Source organism: Myotis daubentonii, chromosome 18 (genome assembly GCF_963259705.1).
Source record: "Myotis daubentonii chromosome 18, mMyoDau2.1, whole genome shotgun sequence".
Lineage (NCBI taxonomy): Eukaryota > Metazoa > Chordata > Mammalia > Chiroptera > Vespertilionidae > Myotis > Myotis daubentonii.
In genome coordinates this window covers 42833075-42855973 of record NC_081857.1, presented here as the reverse complement: position 1 = coordinate 42855973, position 22899 = coordinate 42833075, and the positions used below count along the sequence as shown (strand labels likewise).

At 50.6% G+C, this 22899-nt stretch overlaps 1 protein-coding gene across 1 annotated transcript in view; it reads right to left on the bottom strand.

The window, feature by feature from the left end:
* The window catches only part of DPYD (dihydropyrimidine dehydrogenase), a 347122-nt gene that overhangs the window by 36466 nt on the left and 287757 nt on the right, over nt 1-22899 (bottom strand). Inside the window, exons 17-18 of the mRNA XM_059675719.1 lie at nt 21176-21296; nt 20019-20138 (exon numbers count right to left, since the gene is read on the bottom strand). Of these exons, the coding sequence (XP_059531702.1) occupies nt 20019-20138; nt 21176-21296 (241 nt within the window). The remainder of the gene's footprint in view (nt 1-20018; nt 20139-21175; nt 21297-22899) is intronic.

Below are 22899 nucleotides of genomic sequence, written 5' to 3'. Positions count from 1 at the left end.
AGAACGCTAAGCACTTTTATAATTACTATCTCTTAATAATAATGACAGAATTTGGAGCCATGGGAAGACCAGTGAACCCAGGACCGAAGTATTCCATCAAGGTGGGGGAGGGGCTCGAGGCCAGCCGATGAGCTCAGGTCAGTGCGAGGAGTCCGGGTGGGATAAGGAGGCAAGAACTTCAAAGGGTGGGGCTTGCGAGCAGCAGTGCAATCATGAAACCATTGTATGAACACCTTTCCCTTCTGCTGACCTTAAAACTCAGCACGGGTCTCAAGCCTTATTTTCTATTCTCCTTCTTCCGCCACGTCTTTTCACGGTAGGCGAGTCGGGCTAAAATAGGGAAATGATAGGGACAACGGCATCTGGGGGTAGACAGGTACACACACACCTCTCCACACACAGAGGAAGTTACTTCTCACCGCTGTCATTCTTGGCAGACAAACACTGTAATCATTTTATAGCTGAATGGCACAGGATGCCGCGAAAGGTCTTCACGGGGAAAAAAAAAAAACGTTTTCATCCTTTTACTTTCTTTAGCAGTGATTAGTTCCAGAAATATAAGGTATCATCCCTTCTCAAAAAGCACTGCGCGTTATGAGCTTGCTCCTCTGAAGCTGGCAACGTGTAATGAGCGTGCTTTATTCTGAAACATCAGTCAGCCTCAAGAATGGCAGGTGCTTGTGGCACGGCAACAATGGAACAAGTCGGCTAATGCGTACCAGAGGCGCTGAAACGCTGGGTGACAGATACGACGCCTTCCTGTTACGAAGAACTCTCGCCTGTATAATTACCAGTACGGTTTTATAACGAGGCACCTCAGTTTCTAAATATTTAGCTTTTTAAGATTTCGGTATCTTTTTTGGTACCAAAACGGATATGGAAGTGTTCTTACTGACATAAGGTAAAGAAGTGCATTCAAGCACTTGTATGAAAGTATTCTGAATCCTAAAGACTAGAAGGGTGGTTTGAGAGCACTTTAATTTATTGCAAAAGTATGGACTTGAAGTAAGTATATCTGTGGTTCACGTTACAACGACATTAGAGTTAAAATGTCCAGCAATTTATAACATAGTTATGTAGATATGTACGCTCTGTTAAATGTGTGGTTTGGTAAAAAAAAAATGATGATGGCCTTAGCCGGTTTTGCTCAGTGGGTAGAGTGTTGGCCTGTGGACTGAAGAAGTCCCAGGTTTCAGGTCAAGGGCACGCACCTTGGTTGCATGCTCAATACCAGGCCCTGGTTGGCAGGCAACCAACTGATATGTCTCTCTCACATCAATGTTTCTCTCTCTCTGTCTCTCCCTTTCCCTCCCACTCTCTCTAGAAATCAATGGAAAAATGAGGATTAAAAACAAACAAAAAAACGGTGACGTTTATTTCCAAAAGCAAAGCTTCATTTTGTCCACCACAGAGAGAAATCCGGTCCCTAACCTGAATAACGGAGGCGTATTTTGCTGGAGACAGGCTTTGCAGACGAACCGTAGCTGTGTGCTGTTACCTGTCTAAATGCCAAAGAAGGTCAGTGGGCGGTTCAGACAGCGGTGAGCTCCAGGCTGCACTCGGAGAAGGTAAATATCAAAAGCACAAAATCAGGAAAGTGGGCCCCAGGCCTTCCACCCGTCAGACCTGGGTCCAAAGCAGGCGTGGGGCCGAGGACAATGTGCGACGTCCGGGACAAGGAGACAACGTGCACCTGGAGCGGCCGGCCCGGCAAGCGGTCCCTGGGAGGAAGGCGGGGCTGCTGGGTCGCGGAGACGGGTTGGGGCAGCGATGGCGGACCCTCTGAGCTCGGCGTGTCAGCATTTTGAAAAACCCCGACTTAACCCTGGTGCCGTGTCACATGGAGAAATTTTTTGATCTTTGCAACTGTAGTAAAACAAAGACTTATATTTTTGATATTTATTTTATATATTTAAATGCCATTTAACAAAGAAAAATCAACCCAGAAAATGAGCTCGCGTGTCACCTCTGACACGCGTGTCATAGGTTCGCCATCACTGGGTTGGGATGACGAAGGAGGCTGACAGACAGGCACGGGCAAGGGCACAGAGCTCCCTTTCTGTGTGCTTTCCTGAGGCTTCGAAGGGGATTTTAATGTAAAGGTCAAGGAAGAGAAAGAAAAGGACGAGGCTCTGCATGCTGGGCAGCGTGACGGACACCTTTGACATTAAATATGTTACTCTTATGAGAACCCGTGGTTATTAACATATATATTTGAAACCACATCAATTCAAGATTAGTTCAGAAACCCGACTGCACAAATACGGGGATATTAAGTGTCAGCGACACTTGCTCGTGGGAGTGAAGCCGACAGCTCTCTCGGAGAAAGAGATAAAGGAAGGACACACATCAAGAAAGAGCCCATTTGCATCTCTCTCCGGAAGTGCCACACGAGGGAGGGAAATTAGAAAGGACGTGGTTGGTGCCAAATGGCTATTTCATTTCAAGAAACCTGTTTGAGAAGATAGTTCAGAATGACTTCTAAGGGCAGCACCGGGTATGGATTTGTAAGAAGATAGAAGAATCGGGAAGGAGGACGAGACCAGGCGTTTGGGGTGCACCCCCTCGCTTATCTGGTAGCAGCTCTGTGCCCTGGTTTGGGATCCTCTCCCGTCCACAGTGACAACACAGAAGTCATCGGCCGTCAGTGTGTTTCGGACTTAAACTCAATACGTTCTTTGCATACTGCCTACGGCCTCTACCCAGGAACTCCTCAAACACTGTCCTGTTTACATTCTTTTTTCAAATATATTTTTATTGATTTCAGAGAGAGAGGGAGAGGGAGAGGAAGAAGGAGAGGGAGAAACATCAATGATGAGAGAGAATCATGGATTGGCTGCCTCTTGCACACCCCCTATTGTGGATCGAGCCCACAACCTGGGCATGTGCCCTTGACCGGGAATCAAACCGTGACCTCCTGGTTCATAGGTCAAGGCTCCATCCCTGAGCCACCCGGCATGGCAAGTTAGCAATTTCTTAAGGATGTCAAGTTTACTCACGCCTGTCACGCCTCCTGGGATTCCCACCGCCTGAAATGCTTTTCACTTTCTCCTCTGCGTCCTCAGGGCCTCCTGGACCAGCCTCACCAGCACGTTCCGCTCTTTCACCCCCGGCCCTTGGGGAGCCTGCCTGGGATGGCAGCCATGCCCGATGCCTCTTCCTTCACGTGCCCTCGGAGGGCAGGAGGGAGTCTGCCCTCGGGAAAGACATCAAGGGAAGCTCCAGGAAACGCTGGGCACGGCCATCACTCAAGATCCCAGAGCTGTGCTGAGCCTGTTTCCTCCTTTGTCGCAGGGGCCAGTGACAGCACCCACCTCGCGGAGGTAAACAAGGACGCCCGTGTCAAAAGCTCCCGGTTCCAAGCGTCCGGCCCGTTCTCAGCCCTTCGTGACTATTCCTTCTTCCCTCCAGGACCAGTGTGCGTAGTGATGAATACAACTCAGACCTCACCCCTGCAGGCCTGGAAAGGGCTGTGTGCTCCCCTGCAGTGGCAGCCGATGAACGGTAAGTTCTGTAAATACTATTGTTATTAGAAGATTGCCAGCGAGGCTTCAGCATCGCGATGAAAAAGAAATGCGCGTTGTTGCTTTCTTATGATTGATAGTTTGTCTTAAATTTGGATCAAAGCTCCCAGAGAATGAGCAATTTGGAATGCATTTACTTTTTACTGGAAGGGGAATAAAGGATAATAGCATTCTGCTCATGTAGCTCGTTCCCTTTAGGAGGTGTGAATTATAAGACGTTTTCTGGTGGAAAAGATAATGTCAGACTTCGGTCTCTGGTTGGTTTTACCCCGGGTCCACGCTGGGAGAGAAAACAATGAATGTTACACTTCGTTTATAATTTCCACTGTGAGCGTGATAAGGACTAGCGTACTCTCAAATCAAATTACTCCGCCGTGGTGGCATTTACGATCCAGCGAAAACCCCCAGTTCAAGCGTCCGCTGTCCTCCACGAAGGCCCCCCGAGTGGGGTAAGGCAAGAGGGCTCCGTCGTGGGTGAGGGTGTCAGTGCGAGCCGAGAGCGGGGCTGACTCCGCCGGCTTGATCTGCGTTGCCGATGCACGCGTGTCAATATTCAGCTCCAGGGGGCAGGCCCGGGGCCTGTGCAGAGACCAGCTTCCCCCAGAGTCCTGGAGCTGGTTCTGCACCCTCTTCCTCACGCTCAGATTGAGCCGCTGATGGATCGCCCCTCAGATTTCACCCGGAACGCGCTTCCCCCGCTCCTCCAGGAGCAAGGAGAGGAGAGACGCAGGGAGGAACGGAAGGGCTGCTCTCAGGGCTCCTAGAAACCCAGGTACAAGGTTCCCCACGAAGTCACTGCAGGGATTTTATCTGGGGTCGCAATGCCGTTTCCCACCACGGTTACAACAGAGAACAGAGCGTGGGAAAAACACCACGCGGATCGGATTCAGAAAGAAAAGCAATGCAGGTGAGACACGGGGAATGGCTCCTCCAACCCTGACCACAGCGGTGTGTGTTTTCAGTGACTCTAACTTAGACGCTCCAGCTACAACGATGCTGTGAGCTTCCCAAGGGTCTGCAGCCCCTGCTCTTTGCACTTAAGGAAACGGAGTGGCATCAATCTCAGAAGAAAGAACACCTGCATCCTCTATTGTGATTAAGAACAAACCATTAAAAAATAGCATGATTTTCTAAATGAATAAATTTCTCTTTGCCATCTGTCTTTTCTGGCTTACTGGCTATGGATTAGAAATCTACACTTTCCCCCCCTTTTTATTGAGCCTGACAAAGCATTCTATGAGGTTGGGTGTGATAAAGGGGATGACAAAAAGAAAATCCAATTTTAGATACATATTTCAGGTAATTGAAGAATTACCACCTTCATTTGGTGATCAAAGTTTTCACATATGCTAAGTCCTTATAAAATAACTAAAAATGGCCTTGATAGTATCTTGTTTTGTTTTTTTTATATCTAAAACTAGAGGCCCGGTGCACGGATTTGTGCACTGGTGGGTTCCCTTGGCCTGGCCTGCAGGATTGGGCCGATACCAGCTCTCTGACATCCCCCAAGGGGTTCTGGATTGTGAGAGGGCGCAGGCCAGGCCAAGGGACCCCGTCGATGCACAATTGGGGCCAGGGAGGGACCCCTGGAGGGCTCCAGGCTGAGTCCAGCCTGTCTCGCCCAGTTCCGATCAGCCAGACCCCAGCAGCAAGCTAACCTACCAGTCGGAGTGTCTGCCCCTGGTGGTCAGTGCACATCATAGTGACTGGTCAAATGAACGGTAGGACACTTAGCATATTAGGCTTTTATTATATAGGATAATGGTGGAAGATGAAGTCCGGTGAATTGGGTGGAAACTGCCGGGAGAGTGAGGCCAGGATCCAGCTCTTTTGGGGGTAGCTATAGCTAGCTCTGACGGGCAGATCTGATTTCAGATGCATTTATGACAAATTCCTCTTCCTGGTCTATCAATTTCTGAATAGAAAATTCCAATGATTCATTGAAACAACACCGATTTAAAGGACATGACTGTCATCGAATCATTACATCTGATTCTATTCTGAAACTAATACAGAATAATATGGAATGTAAACTGAAATTAAAAAAAAATAAAGACAGTCATGCAAAGAATAAAAATGTGTAAGACAGAGTCTTAGATTCCACTTGAACTTTTATGGAATGGTCACTTTGTCCGTCATTGCCCCTAACTTCAACTCCTAAGTGTCAGCTGACCCTCAGGACTATTATCATACTTTCTAGCTGAACGTGGCCCAACGCCGCAAAGCTGACAAGTATTTAGCACAGGACCTGCCCCGGTCTCCCCCCATCCACACATCAGACATGCCTTGCTCAGGCCAAGTTCAAACCAACGCCTGCTGAGACTTCTGGACCTGAGATTGTTTACATTTTCAGAGAAACATTACTCTCCAGCAGATGTGTCAAAATGTAGTCAGAAAAGGCAAAACTTTCCAGTTTTTAGCTATGTTTTTGCCTTGTCTTTTCTAAAACAAAACAAAAAGAAACACAACAACAAAAAATTTCAATTTCTTCCCAGTAGATACTAACAAAGTGAGTTTTCATTCACTATTCTGTTTATGCGTAGGCACTGGCATATTGGATGCTAGGAATCCTAATTATAATTTTTTTAAAAAATAGGCTTTTATGCCCTAACCGGTGTGGCTCAGTGGATAGAGCGTCGGCCTGCGGACTGAAGAGTCCCAGGTTCAATTCTGGTCAAGGGCATGTACCTTGGTTGTGGGCACATCCCCAGTAGGGGGCGTGCAGGAGGCAGCTGATCGATGTTTCTCTCTCATCGATGTTTCTAACTCTCTATCCCTCTCCCTTCCTCTCTGTAAAAATCAATAAAATATATTTTAAAAATAAACATAAAAATAAAATAGGCTTTTATTGATTTTAGAGAGAGAGGAAGGGAGGAGAGAGCGAGAAGCATCCATTGCTTGCCTCCTGCACACCCCCCAATGGGGGTCATGCCTGAAACCCAGGTATGTGCCCTCACTGGGAATCAAACCGGAGACCTTTTGGTGCACGGGATGCGCTCACCAACCGAGCCACACCAGCCTGGGCCCTAATAAATGATACCGTCCTGTTGTGTTAGCTCATCACGCTCCTTCCTCACCAGTCTTTGCTGTTTCTGAAACGCAGGGTGGTAGGTCCTCCGATGCCCTTCCCCTCTGCCTGGCGCACAGAGATTCCGTTTCATACACGTCTCAGCTCCAATGTTCTTTCTCAGCGAAACGCACCCTGAGCCCCAACCTGGAGCTCCACGCCCTTCCTTCTCTATTACAGTGACACCACCCCGAGTTGCTATGTTCTCAGTTGGGCGGACCTGAGATTATCCTGACTTTATGGTTTATTTGTCCTCGCCCTGCCTACCCTGTTCTAAGGTCTTGAGTTCGGAGTCTAGAACAGTCCCTCGCATACGGAAGGCTCTCTTAGAAATACGTATCTAATGGGTACATTACTGAGCCAGTCTCTTTGCCATCCAGGTATCAGATGCCCTACAACATGGCTTCCCGAGTAACAGCTGCCTTTATCGGCCGCATGTCCGGGGACTGGACGCAGCAGGACGTGTGTCACTGGGATATTCATTTTCTATTTTCTCGGATGCTGCACATTTTTTACATCAATACTGACCAGGTGATAAACCTCGTCTTTCCAACGTCTCCCTACACTTTTTAGCACAGCTGTTCTTCAGTCACTGCCGGTCTCCTGCTGACTCGCTCCATTTCAAACACGTAGCCTATCTGCTCAGAAGTCAGAACAGTTTGGTTTTCTCCACTTAGATAAGCAGTTTTCTAAGAAAACCCCGTTTCTTTATTGTAGTATAAGTTTGACTTCTCCACTCCAAATGTTATAAATTAAACATCCCATATCAGATGTATTCTATAGCGTTTTTATTGAGAAAAGTAATATAGTGTAGCTGGAGTAAAAGTAAAAATTCCTTTAAGTCATATGAGTGTAGATAAATAGTATTATTGAATAAAGTTATTGCCAATTACAAGATTGTGTGAGATAAGAGACGGAGATATCTCGGAACAAAGAACTTCATCTAAGTTGCCTGAGAAGTGGCTCAGAATAATTTTAATAGACGATGAGTTTCAGAGGAACACTGTGCTGTAAATCTGTAGGGTGCGCCCCTCTGGGTCCCAAAGGGCACTCACGAATGTTCCCCGCCAGCCGCACCCCCTGCGCTTACTCAGCATGTCCAGGGAGCTCACTAATGGAATGGGAAGCAGATCAGCCGAGGTCAGCATGCCCGCCTGTAAGAGGGCAACATTCAGCACCACGGACAGAGCTCACGGGGCCCCGCCAGGCCTGAGGTAGGTGCGCTGCCCAACACCCAGTGAAATCCTATCCCTGTGGCCTGCATTTCAGGGTCCCAGGACTTGGCCTCACATGCAGTTCAGCTCAATACTCCATGATCCCTGTCAAGGGGCCTCAGGTGGGGCTGCAATTTTCTTTTTTTTTTTTGGAAAAATTATTTTTTCCTGCAATTTGAACTTAGGGCAACAGATTGTGTCAAAAGCAAACAAGCACATTTTTTTCTCTTAAACAACAGAGAAACAAACAAAAAAACCAAACCCAAGCCTGGCCGGCATGGCTTGGTAGTTGAGAGTCAACCTATGAACCAGGTCAGGGATCAATTCCCGGTCAGGGCACATGCCCGAGTTGCAGGCTTGATCAATGACTCTCTCTCATCATTGATGTTTCTATCTCTCCCTCCCTCTCTCTTCCTCTCTGAAATCCATAAAAAATATTAAAACAAAACAAAACAAACCCAAGTTTTGAATACCTAGGGAAGGTCTCCATTGGATTTGACTCTCAGCTGAACCCCAGCAAAACCCAACCCACAGTCATGTTTATTTTTTCTCTGTTGTTTCTCCAACTTCTACTACATGTTAAAATGCTATCGTAGCAGAGAACACACAGGCGGAGGAGAGCTTATGTTCTGAGAGGGATCCACTGAGGCAGCCCCACACTCCGCTGCCCCTGATTGGAGTCTTTATTTACACAACAATTTACCAGCCGGGGCCATCTTTTATCTGATCAACAGCCCTTTCCGAATATGTCCAGACGTTCACTGCCATCGGAATTCTCCTGACAAATACTAAAATAGGTAACCTTAATAAAGCACTAATGAGATCATTATAACTAGTTTTGTCTGTATTTAAAGCCCAGATTTAAGATCTTCATTAGTGATTAACTACTGGAAAACTTTGTTCAATCCCTTGAGTTCTTTTTAAATCTTCATCTACTATAATTACCGATATTCAATCATAAAACGCTCCATGGCTGTGAACACAACTGAACTTTGAATAAGAACAAGGATGTTACAAATCTTGGCTGTTTCAAAGGTTAATCTTTAAGTAGATTAATGACACGGTGATCTTTACCCATTTCAAGACTTTTTTTGGCTGAGGAAAAGAGGCTTCGGACCAGCTCGAGAGAATACTTCCTCGGGAATGTTTAACCCCTGAATCTTGAACTTTCTGATTATGTGGGTAGCACGTGGCCCATCTCTGGTCTTGATTTTCATTTGCATTAACATAAACAAAGTGGCACCCAGCCAGGTGGCTCAGTTGGTGGGAGTGTCATCCCATGCACTGAAAAGGCTGTGGGTTCGACTTCTGGTCAGGGCACATACGTAGGTGGCAGGTTAAATCCCTGCCTGGTCTGGGCACCGATGGGAGGCAACCAATGGATGTTTCTCTTTCTCCCTTCCACTCACTCTCAAGTTAATAAAAACATATCCTTGGGTGAAGACTTGAAAAATGAAATAAGATAAAAATAAATGAACAAAGTGACCTTTTCCCCATCAGTTTTAGAGAAGAGTGGCAATTAACTGTGAAGTTTTATTTGAGCTGAAACTTTCAACCCAAAAGTTACTTAGAACAGGAAATGAGGGCATTTTACATGTGTTACCCCCAAATCAAAGAGATAGAAAGGTGGAATATTTCCTTTTGTTAAATACAAAATAGTTACTTCAAAAGGAATCTTGTAGGAGACGGTATTTTAAATTCATGATGCACATTTTTTTTTTCCAGAATTCAATTCCGTTTTAAGGCAAATTAGCTACCAGTCTCCAGCCAAGAGATGTATTTTAGAAATGTCATTTTCTCACCTGTCCAAGCCTTTCAAAATATGGTTTGTCATGGGCACAGCAAGGCCAAGGATGAAACTCAATATTTCTGACCCCTAAAATCTTTGCAACAAAGGAATACAGAGAATCAACACAGAAATTAATAAACGACGGCTAATGAGACAGCGCTGGTATTCACCTGCACTCGAACGCAAGACACCGCTGATTAACACGGTCCAATTATCTCCGTGGCGACTGGGGAACGGCAGGTAAGCATTTAAAGTGCAAATCTTTGCTGATGTGTGTTCATCAGCCATGGCTGTCAGAGCCCTGGAGAGGCTTAGGGAGGTGGTACGCCGTTTATAAACCGGAAGGTCTTCTGCATGATTCAGGAATATAGATACTGTCAACGTGTGATTCAATTACGGCTGCCGCTTCCTGGAGGATTTCTTGTTTATTGTTTTGGAAGACGTTTCCTCAGCCCTCCCAAGCCGTTCTCTCTCCTGCATGAGTTCACACACACGCTCCGGTGCCGTGCCTGTCTGAGCTGTGCCGCCTGCATCATTCGACGCCCCGCAGCCCCTCCATGTCCCGGTGTCTGCACAATGCAGGGCCCGCATCATTCAGCAGTGATGTCCCAGGGGCAAGTGACACCAGGTCTGATGAAGCACAGGTACCACAAGTTCACAAGTTTCCATTTGCCTGTTGAATTTTAGGGGCCAGGACAGAAGAAAACACCCATGTTGAAGGAGGCACAAGGCTCTAAGCTGTTAACATCACAGCCCGTGAATTACGGTTCCATGTCCGTTTCGCTCGCAGATTTTATACACCATAATGTCAAGGCAACCTGTACTTGAGAAGCATATGCTTTAAACAAAAATGAAATAAACTTGACTTTAAAATAAGTAAAATAAGCATCAGCCCAGATTCGTATGTCTAAGTACGAGGAATGTGGATCAAAAGGAACCAGCGCACGGATACGCACTATTACAGTAACAGAGAAAGACCCACGGAGCACTGCGGAGTCCGGCCACCCTGGGAGCTCCTGGGTGTGCCTAGTGCTGGGACTAGCAGGTGAGACCAGGACTCGGCGGACCCCCAGCGAGTCCCTTCTCTCGTGAAGGTCACAGTCTAAGCGAGACAGGCAGACGTCGAACACCACGAAGAGATGCACCTACGGGCGATGGACTCGGGAGGGCGCTGGGGGTGGGGAGTGTGGGGTGCACACTGATGTGAGCTCTGGCCGAGGGGGAGGAGGCTGCAGGTGCAGCGATAGGGGGGAGGGGGTGCCTGACATGATGCGGCAGTGTGAGCAGCTCAACCTGGCGCCCAGCGTCCAGGGAGCTGTGAGCAAGGCCAGGAGAGGGCGCTGGCGGGCACACGATCATCCCGGGCCCTGGATGCCATCAGAAGGCAGATTTTTAAAAATATATTTTTTATTGATTTCAGAGAGGAAGGGAAAGGGAGAGCTAGAAACATCAAGGATGACAGACAGTCACTGGTCAGCTGCCTCCTGCACGCCCGACCGGGGATGGAGCCCGCAACCTGGGCATGTGCCCTGACCAGGAATTGAAACGCGATCTCCTGGTTCCTAGGCTGATGCTCAGAAGGCAGCTTCTGTCCTGGAATTCTGTTCCTTCTTCGAGTCCTGGTTGGGATGCTACCTCCCCCACAAAGCCTTCCCGGATCCTGCCCATGGGGAGCAATCCCCGCCCCCCCCCCACCTCCTACACAACCCCCATTCTGTGTTCCGGATGTGTCCTGTGTCACGTGGCATATCTGTCCACCTGACTTTCCTTTGCTACACACTGTGGCTAAGACACTGGCAACACCTGCCGCACAGACTCGCTGTGAGCGTGTGGCCTCTGGGAACTCGGAAGTTACTTGAGTTGAGTTTATATCACGCGTTTCATATGAGAAGGCACATTCCTTCAAAGGCGGCACGATTCAGACTCTGCGAGGAGTGCATAGTATCACTTTGATGATTATTTGAAGACTGATCTGTCATTACTTCTCTCAGGAAACACACACACACACACACACACACACACAGTATTCCTACAAGAAAGTTAAATAAACTTGCTATTAAAACAAAGACGTAGGGAGCTGGGAAGACTAAAGCAAAAAGACGGTTCACCTCCTCAGACTATTGTTAGCCCAATTCACTTCTATTATGTTGTTATTTGGCCCAATTTAATGGAGAAATGTACAATTCCATTTTAATAGCAAACTGAGCTCAAGGAGAAGACCAAACGCTTGGAACTAGACAATAAAAACCCAGCCCAGAAATAATTTGCCCCGGAAGCCCTCGGCACCTGCCCTGAGAAGCCCATATGTTTCTCAGCATCTGACCGTGAGGCACGCATGCAGCGCAGAGGCTAACGGGGCACTGAGAGGGTCACCAGGACGCTCGCAGTCTAACGGTGAGCTGCGTGGCTGGGACGTCTCTAAAGCAGTGACTAATCTTAGTGCTACACTCGGCGATTATTTTAGGTCTAAATTTTTTGTTGTTGTTGTTAAAGAAATACAAACGAGAGCCTTTCTCTGTGTTCATCCTGCAATATGTTAAGGACATTGCAAAGGCATGATAAATGAACACAGTGTGTGCAGGGGTGGGGATGCCGCTGTGTCCCTGTGGTTAAATGCACGATATGGATAGAGAGCGAGGCGGCATGAGTCCCAACATACCCGCCTACAAGCTGTGTGACATTACAGAGGTTACTTGACCTCTCTGTGCCTGCTTCTCTTCCAGTAAGAAGGGTCTCTAACTGTGACCACCTGATCAGGTGATGATTAAATGAGATAATACAAGAGAAGCTCTTTGCATCTGATAAGATGGTTTATACTCTAATCGTTAGAATTTCTTACTCAGTTGCCAGAAGCTCACTAATAAATCAAGACAGACAGAAGAGGTGAGGAGGGCGTCTGATCTCCGAGACCTTCTCCACTGTGCACAGCGAATGTTAGGAATCCCACAGTGTTCCTTGCGTGTCTGTGACGTGCTTGTAACTTTCCTGGGCTCTGGAGGAGCGATGAAGAAACAGCAAAGGCCCCTGCTTTCCAGAAGCTTAACCTGAACAAGCCGGCTGTTAACCAGATGTGCTAACTGAGCGGGGAGCAATGTGGGGACGTCCCTCAGGCTCGACTTCTCATCTACACACGTCTTTTCGAGTGAGTTCATACTGATGACAACTTCTCACACCGCCTCACGCGGGATGTGGCTCAGAGGTGTCCCCTTCTTCCTTCCTTAGTACTATTCGATCTTGTTTTGTTTTAAACCGGGGAAATGAGAAAAGGTGTTGTGGGCCCAATTTCTTCCCCACCTCACCACCTTCACAACGGCCCTCCCCCCGCCCCCCATGCCCGCCAAGGCAAGAGTAGCGTTTGGAATGACTTAGCAGAGCTGCCTGCGGCTCAGGGAAACGGTGACGTAGGTGCCTGGCCCGGCCCGGCCCACATCGGAGGAGAGGCGGTGCAGGAACACAGGGCCACTCGTAGCCTGACAGAGGCTACGGTTACAGGGAAGAACTACGGACGACACCAGCGCTGGTGCTTGGCGTGCGCTCAGGGCCGTGGCTGGAGTAGCCCGCGGATGGGCCCCGTGTCAGAGAGAAGCAGGTTATGAGGGCTACGCAGACGGCAGCTTCGTGCGTGAGCGCGCAGGCCGCACGCTAAGGACAACGCCTGCGGCCCCCTGTCATTCGCTGCGGCTGTTCTCCGGAATGAATGGAAGGGTTTCCCCTCATTCGGCTCAGTGTCCAATATGGAGACGGAGTGATGTAGACAGTAAGGGACGTGGTTTTGACTCATAGATTTTCAAGTCCAGATCGGACACGCTGCGGTAAGTGGCATCTGCCGCTGTTAGGGTCTCATGAGCACATTACGCCGAGAGTGATCCAGGCAGACATTGGATGGAGACTGAAAGCGCCCGGCAGCTCATCCTCGCAGACAGAGCTGAGTTTGAATCCAGACTGTGAGACATTCTGGCTTTGTACACTCTGGCAACCATCTGGAGTTTGAGTTGCTCAGCCTGTGAAATGGGCCTGATGCTTCCCACCTCAGAGGGTTAAATACAAATGCAGCCCTGGCCGGTGTGGCTCAGTGGATAGAGGATCGGCCTGCGGACTGAAGGGTCCCGGGTTCGATTCCCAGTCAGGGCACATGCCTGGGTTGTGGGCTTGATCCCCAGTGGGGGCTGTGCAGGAGGCAGCTGATCCACGATTCTCTCTCCTCATTTATATTTCTCTCTCTCCCCCTTTCCTCTCTGAAATCAGTAAGTGTGGGGCGCGGCTACAGTGCTTTGGCCAGGTTCACGCCTCGGACTAATGAAAGGACAGGGTCCTCTCATTGCCACGTGCAAGTCCCAGCTGGAGGGCAGGGCCCTCCCAGCACAATCATAGCCAACGGCTGTGGTTGTAAGCTTGAACCTGTGGTCCGAACACGTGGCCCCATGTGCCTTGTGCTAGAGTTCAGGTGCATGTAGTGGAGTGAGGTTGAGACTCACGAGAATGCTGTGAACAATGTGATCACGCCCCTACTTTGCGTGGTGGCATCTGCTATAAAACAGAGACACGGCTGTGGGCCGCCGGCGCTGTCTCCTCACCAGGAAGCAGTGTCCCACCGAGACCCAGCGTTCATTCTCTTGTCTGTCTTTCCTTAATCCTTTCACCCCCCGACTCAGGTTCACCTTTGGCCGTAACAAATAAGACTATATTTTTAAAAAAGAAGGAATTCTGACCTAGTCCCTACACCTCATTTCAGATTTCTTTATGGAATCCCACGACTCTCCAGTTTGACGACCGATGAAAGCCTTGGATGTTATGTTGGAAATAAGATACTGAAACCACAATGCTCAGTGACACCAACTTTTCCTTCTCCATCTCTGTCCCATGCTGCTCCCAGGCCCTGCAGACTCAGGTGCCCGTCACTGGGGGCAGGTGTCCAGCCGCCTGTATTCGAACCCGCCCTCACTCCGAGGCGGGGGGAGGCTGAGCTCCTGACATTTCACCTCCCCCACAGGACTTGCCTATGTGTGACGTGGCTTCGGTTTAGAAGGTAAGAATACGGCCCTTCCCAACATACACGGATCCCCACACTTACAGACCCGGACACATAAATCCCAAGTCCAAAGGTCCAGGGTCGCTCTCATTGCCATGTGCACCACGAGTTTGCCTCCGGCGGGTTTCACGCTCTCGCCACCCCCCACACGCCCCCAATCCCCCGGAGAGTCCAGGGCGTCCTGTTCCTTCCCTGGGATGGGGAGTAGGTGGGTTCGCTTCAGGCCGATGCCCAGGGATTAAGCCAGAGGATGGATTGGGAGGGTGAGGACTCTCATTGCAGGCACGCCCCCCTCCCCCCCCCCCCCCCGCTCCTGCCCCCGCTCACTGTCTGCTCCTCTCCCCTGCTCCCCAGAGAGAGGGGGCCGCATGATGGGCAGCCTGATGCAGGGCTGCCGCTGAGCCGCCTGGATGCAGACCCCTTCTCGTCATTAGTGGGTGGCCCTGGCTAAATCCACAGCTCGCTGCTCGGCACGGCCCTGAGATTTCAGCGTCAGGCCCTCAGAAAATGCTTCACATTAACCTGGAATCCTGACACCCGGGAACTCGGCTCTCTGCCAGGCTTCCTTAATTAATCCCACGTCCTGTCCCCTGTCCCGGCGAGGCGGTGACGCGGGAACTGCCTCTGAGGCTGGCGGAGATGAGCAGCTCCCAGTGAAACGGTCGCCCCGCGTCCCGCGATTCTTCCAGCACAGGAGAGGCACGACTCCGTGAATATTTAAGTGCCGGCTCCCACGGTGACACGCTGTGCTCCAGTTTTACTTTCGCCAGAGAACATTTTTTGATTAGTTTCAAGCCTGAAATCATTCTTTAGGAAAAGGAAAAAAAAAACATACACACACACACACACACACACACACACACACAGAGGAAAGACAATTTAATAATTCATGGCCATGGCTGCCGAGGTAAGTTTTCTTAATATGCCTGTCAGGTCCTGGGGTTTACAGAGTCTATCACATATTTTCTTAGAGGCTGGGACAGACGCGCATGGATTTTCCTCATTTTGAACAAAAGAAAATATACCCCCATCCCCACAGGCCCAGGGAGGGCGGGCGCGCAAACACGGCGTGGCGTTACCGTTCACCTGCAGGGCCACGGTCATTGTAAAAAACGCACGGGGAGGACGCAGACTGTCTACGCTGGAAGCCTCTGCCCTCCCATCAGTCCTCCCACGGGCGGCGAGGGTCTGTGGACGCGGCCGCCAGGCCCCGTGAAAGATGATGGAATGATGCCTCTGTACGGCGCTCTCCTGCTGAAATGTCAGGCCTGGCGCGGCTGTGCCTCACGCTCCGCGCCTGGCATTTCCCTCGTCTGCTCGGTTGCCAGGAAGCAAACACGAACAGTGAGGACTTGTGTCGGGCAGGTAGCAGGCGAGCTCGCTGTCAAAAATCTATTATTAGGGCTCTGATCTCCCGCGCAGACCCGAGGCGGCCAGGCAGCCGGGGACCAGGCGGAGGGGAAGGCAGCACAATGCCCAGGGGGACGCCTTGTCAATCAGCACAGGAGCATATGCAAATGAGCGCATGCAAATGAGGACGGGTCCAATCTGAGCCTCTCTCAAACCCAAGGCTCCTTTATGCTGGGAATTGCCACGCCGCGTCTCTATTTGATCTGCCTCCTTTGGGCTGTTCTGTAAACACAGCGCAGACCAGGGCCTTTAATAATTTGATCAGTTAAACGTGTGATCGTCGGAGAATGTTTTCACATACTAGTATGTGAATCATAGGCTTGGTGTTTTTTGGCATCACTTTGGTGCACACATATGCGCACACACGCACACACACAAGAGAGATGAGTGGGTAGCAAGCAGAAGGCTCTCCTTTGAATTATTCTTTTGGCATGATTTATCATTTTCTGTTAATTCATTTAAATATTACCTTTATCAGGTTATGATAGTCATTTCAATATCAAAATGTAAGCTTTTATTGGTAACGATGGTTATAATCAATAGCTGCAATTTGTGAGACACTAGGCGTCCTTTTCTAAAAGAACTTTATGTGTCAGTAACCCTGTGATTGGCACATAAAAAATCCAGCCCATGAAGAACGGCTTCCTATAAAACACACACGCACGCACGCATACAACCCCGCAGGACCCACTCGTACCCATGTCTGAAAGGACACTGCCCCCAGGGAGGACCTCATGGGACATGTCACACCACGGCTGGATGGCTCCGCTTACACAGGTGATGGCTGTCCCTGGGTTCGGGGCGGTCTTAAGATGTCACTATTTGAAACTAAGTAACTTGAGACTAAAACAAGAAAAAAATAACTCAACAAAAACTAGGAAAAATAGTGAGTCATCCACTTGACGATGGCATTTCTAAATAACGTCACTGGTGAGGTGTTTCTTCCAATCAAATTAACCTGAGGGATCCTACCCCCCCCCAAAAAAAACCCCAATAATACATTCAACTGTGTGGTGCTCCGCAAGCTGCTGCTGGATGTTAACAAGTTCCCTGCATGGATCCTAGAAAAAGGAAAGGTAGGGAGTAACCACTTGCAGTAGAAAGTCTCTACTGTCCAAAGGAAGACTCAGACCGTCGCATTTGTCTGTTTTTTAAAATAGTGAATTTACTGTGGTGACACTGGTTAGTAAAATTAGATAGGTTTCAAGTGTACGGGTCTATAATACATCGTAAATACACTGGATCGTGTGTTCACCACCCAAAGTCAATTATTCTTCCATCACGACGTATCCTGCTTTTCCCCTCATCCCCCTCTCCCACCCCCTCTATAGTCATCACCACTGTTGTCTCTGTTTGAGTTGTTGTTTTTATTTTTGCTTAATTCCGTCACCTTTTTCACCCCGCCCCCCAACTCCCCTCCCCTCTGACCGCTGTCAATCTGTTTTGTGTATCCATGAGTCAGCTTGTTTGTTTGTCAGTTCATTTTGTTCATTAGATTCCACACATAAGGGGAATCATATGGCATTTATCTTTCTCTGCCTGGCTTGTTTCACTGATAATAATCTCCAGGTCCACCCGTGCTGTTGAAAAGGTAAGAGGTCCTTCTCTTTTATGGCGGAGCAGTATTCCACTGTGGAAATGCCCCACAGCTTTTTCATCCACTCGCCTACTGTGGGCACTTGGGCTGCTTCTGAATCTCGGCTATTGTAAATAGCGCTGCAGTGAACACAGGGGTGCATGTATTCTTTTAAATGAATGGTTTGTGTTTCTTCGGATATATTCCCAGAAGTGGGATCGCTGGGTCATAAGCCAATGGCATTTTTAACTTTTTGAGGAAACTCCATACTGCTGTCCACAGTGGTTTCACCAACTGCATTCCCACCAACATCCCTTTCCTCCACACCCTCGCCCACACCTGTCTGTGGATTATTGACGGGAGCCGTTCCGACAGGCGTGAGGTGGTACCTCCGTGTGGTTCTCATTTGCGTCTCTCTGGTGATCAGTGACGCTGAGCATCTTTTCACGTGTCTGTTGGCCACCTGTGTGTCCTCTTTGGAGAAGTGTCTGTCCAGGTCTTCTGCCCAGTTTTTAATTGGGTTGTTTGTTCCGTTTGTGTAAAAGCTCTTTATAAATTTTGGATATTAAGCCTTATCAGATGTACCGTTTGGCCAATATGTTCTCCTAATGTTTTCAATCTTATGAAAGTATCTGGTGGCAAATTTGGTGAACTGCCCCGGACTGAAGCTGCATTTGGGGTCTCGAACCCACAGCTGACGAACCCAGGAATGGAGCGTGGCCACCTCGTTCCCGCCGCCCCGACAACGGGAAACCCTCCCCCCGCACACAGACTGCGAGGCTCGCCGCGGAGGGCACTGCGCGGGGCTGCTCTGCCCCGAGACAGGCTCCCTGCCTCCTCCAGCCGCTTCGCAGATGCTATTACCTCGAGGTGAAAGCAAACACGGCTCTCACGGCGGAAAACGGTTCCTTGTGTCAACATGGAGAGAGGCTCTTTTCAAAACAGACGGCCCAGCGGGCCGGGACTCGGCGGAGAGCCTGTTGGAAATGAGGCCCCAGCTCTTGAAGACGTGGGCGTTGTGTTTGCAGGGAACGTTCCACCGAGGCCTCGCCCAGCTTAGGGCCCGAGCGGGTGTTTGTCCAGGAGCTCATAAATCTCAGACACGCCTGTGTGCAGGGCCGCGGCCGTGACCGCTGTGCGCATCACGGCTCGTGCTGTGGCTGCGACTTCGCCGGCTGCTGGACTGAGTGACGGCGCAGAGACCATGAGGGAGCAGCAGCTTCCGCGAGCTCCGAGAAGGGCGCCACGGACCAGACGTAAACCACCACCGCGACCCTTCTCTCATCCATTTGAATGCTCAGCCCCCCGGGGCGCCTCGATGCCCCTGCTGCAGTGTGGCAGGAGGAGAAACTGAGGGGCCGGCGAGACAGTGCCAGCCACGGTCGGCTCGGGGGTCTCCTGCCTCCATCCACGGGCACCGTGGAGCGGCCCATGAGATTCCGCATCGTGATGGCATTCCAGGCCCCTCTGGTAGCTCCTGCACCTCCTCCCCGTCCCCCTCCTCCTCCTCCCCCTCCTCCTCCTCCCCCTCCTCCTCCCCCTCCTCCTCCTCCCCCTCCTCCTCCCCCTCCTCCTCCTCCCCCTCCTCCTCCTCCTCCTCCTCCCCGTCCTCCTCCTGACATCACAGGAAGTTGTGGGGAGTGGCATTCAGTCAGAAGCAGAATATAACCTTCCTTTTCTTTTTTAAAAATGTATTTTTTATCGATTTCAGAGAGGAAGGGAGGAGAGAGAGATAGAAACATCAGTGATGAGAGAGAGTCACGGACCGGCTGCCTCCTGCACGCCCCCCACTGGGGATGGAGCCCGCCACCCGGGCCTGCGCCCCGCCCGGGAACCGAACCGTGAGCTCCTGGGGCAGCCGGGACCCGTGAGCACGCCGGGTGGCCCCGCTCTGCTTTAAAGGAGGGTGTTCGGAGCGGCGAGAGCGTGTGCGGGACGCGAGGTCTGCCGCTGCCTCAGGGCTGAAGCTGCACATGCCCCAAACGGCCCCATTTGTCTGGGGCAGCCCGGAAAGCCAGATGGTTTGACGAAGGTGGATTTCCAAGTCCTAGCACATGTGCCAACGAACGGAGACTGTGAGGGGGACACGAACATCAGGGCGCCCGTGTTCCCCTGCAGGCCCTGGCGGGAGCCTTCACTCGTCAGTGACAAGACAGTCGCGACGATGAGAAATGTGGACCCAGGAGACAGAATCCCTTACAGCCCTCACGCCGCGTCCCCTCATCTCGAGCCACCAGAGACAGCGCCAGCTCCCAGGTGGCCGTCTGTCCTTCCCACTGGGAACTGTCACCAGCAACACCACAAGGTGGGGTCATCAAAGACCCGAGGCTCTGGCTTGGGACACGCCCTCCGATCTTTCCGCAGCGTCCCCGTCCCCCGGAGCAAGAGGCCAGGGAGGGCACCACCTACCCGACACTCCTCCGTACGTGGTCCGCTTCCCGGCGCCCACTGCTGGCCAGGGCGTGCCGTCGGCGCGGAGTCCCATCAGGCCCGAGACCGTGTTGGTGGCGGTCACACCGTCGGCGCCACCTGCGGAAAACACATCACCACTGCCCTGCAGTTTTTGATGGGATGCGGGGAAACCCATGCGGGCCCGACAGCCCGGGAAAACGTGCCTGGCACCCCCTCACGCCCCGTCCGGTGTCTGCCCTGAGCCCGCTCCTCCAACTGCACTTAGAACGCTCGGCGTACACATGGCTAATCACCGCCTCTCCACGTTCCCAATTCCCGTACAGACGTGTGGACGCCAAGCGTTCTGTACTCAACGCTATTTTCCAGGTAATTTACAATATATATGTGTAATATATTTGCAAATCAGGATGCAATTTCCAGTGGGTAGAAGGCAGCGTAGATGATTTGTAAAATCATGCACTGACCCTATCATTTACGGATTCAAGAGATGTTTGCTGCTCATATGTTTAAGGCAGTGTACTAGGCCCACCCAATAAAACATAATGGCAGCGCGTCAGCAATTCCGCATCATAGAAGGTGGAATCTTTTTCTTTTACTTTATTAAAGGTTCAGACGCTGCTGCTGGACTGTTACGTTATCATGTCATTTGTTTCCGGGTGATCTGTAGTGACTGTGGCTTTGTTTTATAATTCTCCCTGCGCGAGACACGAGTTTCTGAGGAAACAGGACTGTTCCTTGGCTCCCAAGTCTGGCGTCTCTTTATGAGCCCGAGTCCAGGGGCATCTACCGGTCTGGGAGCTCGGCTCACTCCGATGCTTTCCTTAACCTCTGACCCAGCGGTTCTCAACCTTCTGGCCCTTTAATACAGTTCCTCATGTGGTGACCCGACCATAAGATTATTTTTGTTGCTACTTCATACCTGTCATGTTGCTACTGTGATGAATGGTCATGTAAATATCTGATGCAGGATGGTCTTAGGCAACCCCTGTGAAAGGGTCGTTCGACTGCCAAAGGGGTCGCGACCCACAGGTTGAGAACCGCTGCTCTAAACCAAGACAACACAGACATTCATGGCCAGAGATAAGCTGTGTGTGACTCCATCCCTCGGGCGCGAGTGCACACCTGGGCCATCCGTGCGGGTCTGGAAGCCTTACCTTCCTTGGCAGCTCTCGCGATGCTGACGATGTCCGTGACGTTGGGGGTCAATTTGGCAAAAAATGGAATGCGAATCGCTTGCCGGACCCAGCGGCAGATGTTCCGCACCAGCTCCGGATCCTGTCGGACAGGTGAGCGAAATACAGACCGTGATTAAAGGGCCGCGCCGCCACCGCAGTGTCTCAGCCACCCCCCACCCCCCGGCGCTGAGCTCCACGGCGTTTCTCAGGATGACACCTGGATGCACGGGGTGGGGGGGTGCCCCCGCTTGACGTGAACGGAGAGTTCAAAGCACAGAGGTCACACTCCTCCAACAGGGCCTTCGGGACCCAAAACCGCGCAGCACCCGGGGGAAGGACGTGCTAAACTTCCGGGGAGAGTTTGGGACGCCCGCAAAATTTCCAGTGAGCTCCCTGGCTGAAGTCCAGCAGGGAGTATCTAGACTGGAGCCTCCCGGTGAACGCTATGGGACCTGAAACCTGCTGCTTTCGTGGTTATTCTGATTATTACTATGCAATCCTCACCAGAGGATGTTTTTCCATTGATTTTTTTTTTTTAGAGAGTGGGAGAGAGAGGAAAGACAGAGAGAAACATCGATGTGAGAGAGACACATCGATGGGTTGACTCCTGCACCTGCCCCGACCAGGGCCTGGGCTGAGGAAGAGCTTCAACCAAGGTACGTGCCCTTGACCGGAATCGAACCCGGGACCGACGCGCTACCCACAGAGCCACCCGGCCAGGGCTCACTCTGTTCTCAGGAGGCTCAGTCAGGAGAAGACCTGTGACCCCCAGTCGACCTCTGAGGATGCGACAGGTGCTGAGACAGGCTGCCCACGAGCTCATCAGAAACCTTGGCTCCTGCAAACGTTCCCACGACCCGAGCAGCACCTCGCAACACGCACCCCGGAAAGAACTGACCACAGTGGTGCCAGTGGAATACAGGCGCGCCCGTGCTCCGCGCCCGTCCCCGGGGGTTCCGCGGCGCCTGCGTTCTCACGGACGAGTGCCACTTAGAGGGTGATCACCTGTCATTTAGAGGGTGATCCGGGAAAACAGCGTCGATGTAGTCACGCTCTCTGATTCCCACCCAGACCACAGTCCTCCCCCGCCCATTACATTTAGTGCAAAATGTATTCTGACAGGTACAGAGTGCACTCTGATAGATCACCTTAAGATATGCAAAAGCAATTCATTATTGAACGTGGGAATATTATCTTAGCAAGTGGAAATGTGGTGTTTTTTTTTTGAGTAAAAGAAAAAGCCAGAAAGAAACATAGTCATATATTTCAACGATGAAACAGTAGGCAAGCACATCCTTTGCAATTAATCTTTGTATATGTAAGAAAGCTGCTCTTTGCGTTTTAACCTTTCCGAGTCTTTTAAGATGAGATTTCGAATGGTCTAACCTTTAGAAGGGACCTTTTCGCGTGGGCCTAATGCGTCTCGGCCCGTCATCCCGCATTCTTCCAGACCTTATGCGTTTGTGGGCCAGGATGCTGGGGTGAGGCGATTTCTGGTGATCGTTATTGTCTCCGGGCAGCAGAACGAATCATTTTAACAGAGAAACAGTTCTGGCTTTGCTTGTTCTCTTTCCAGGACAGTCATTTCCTCATGAAGCAAAACGACGAAGGCGGCGGCGTGGGGCACGCCCTACGGGGCACACTGCGCCGTGAACAGTAAAACCTGGAGACTGAGCTCAACAAATTCTCACTCATGGAAACGG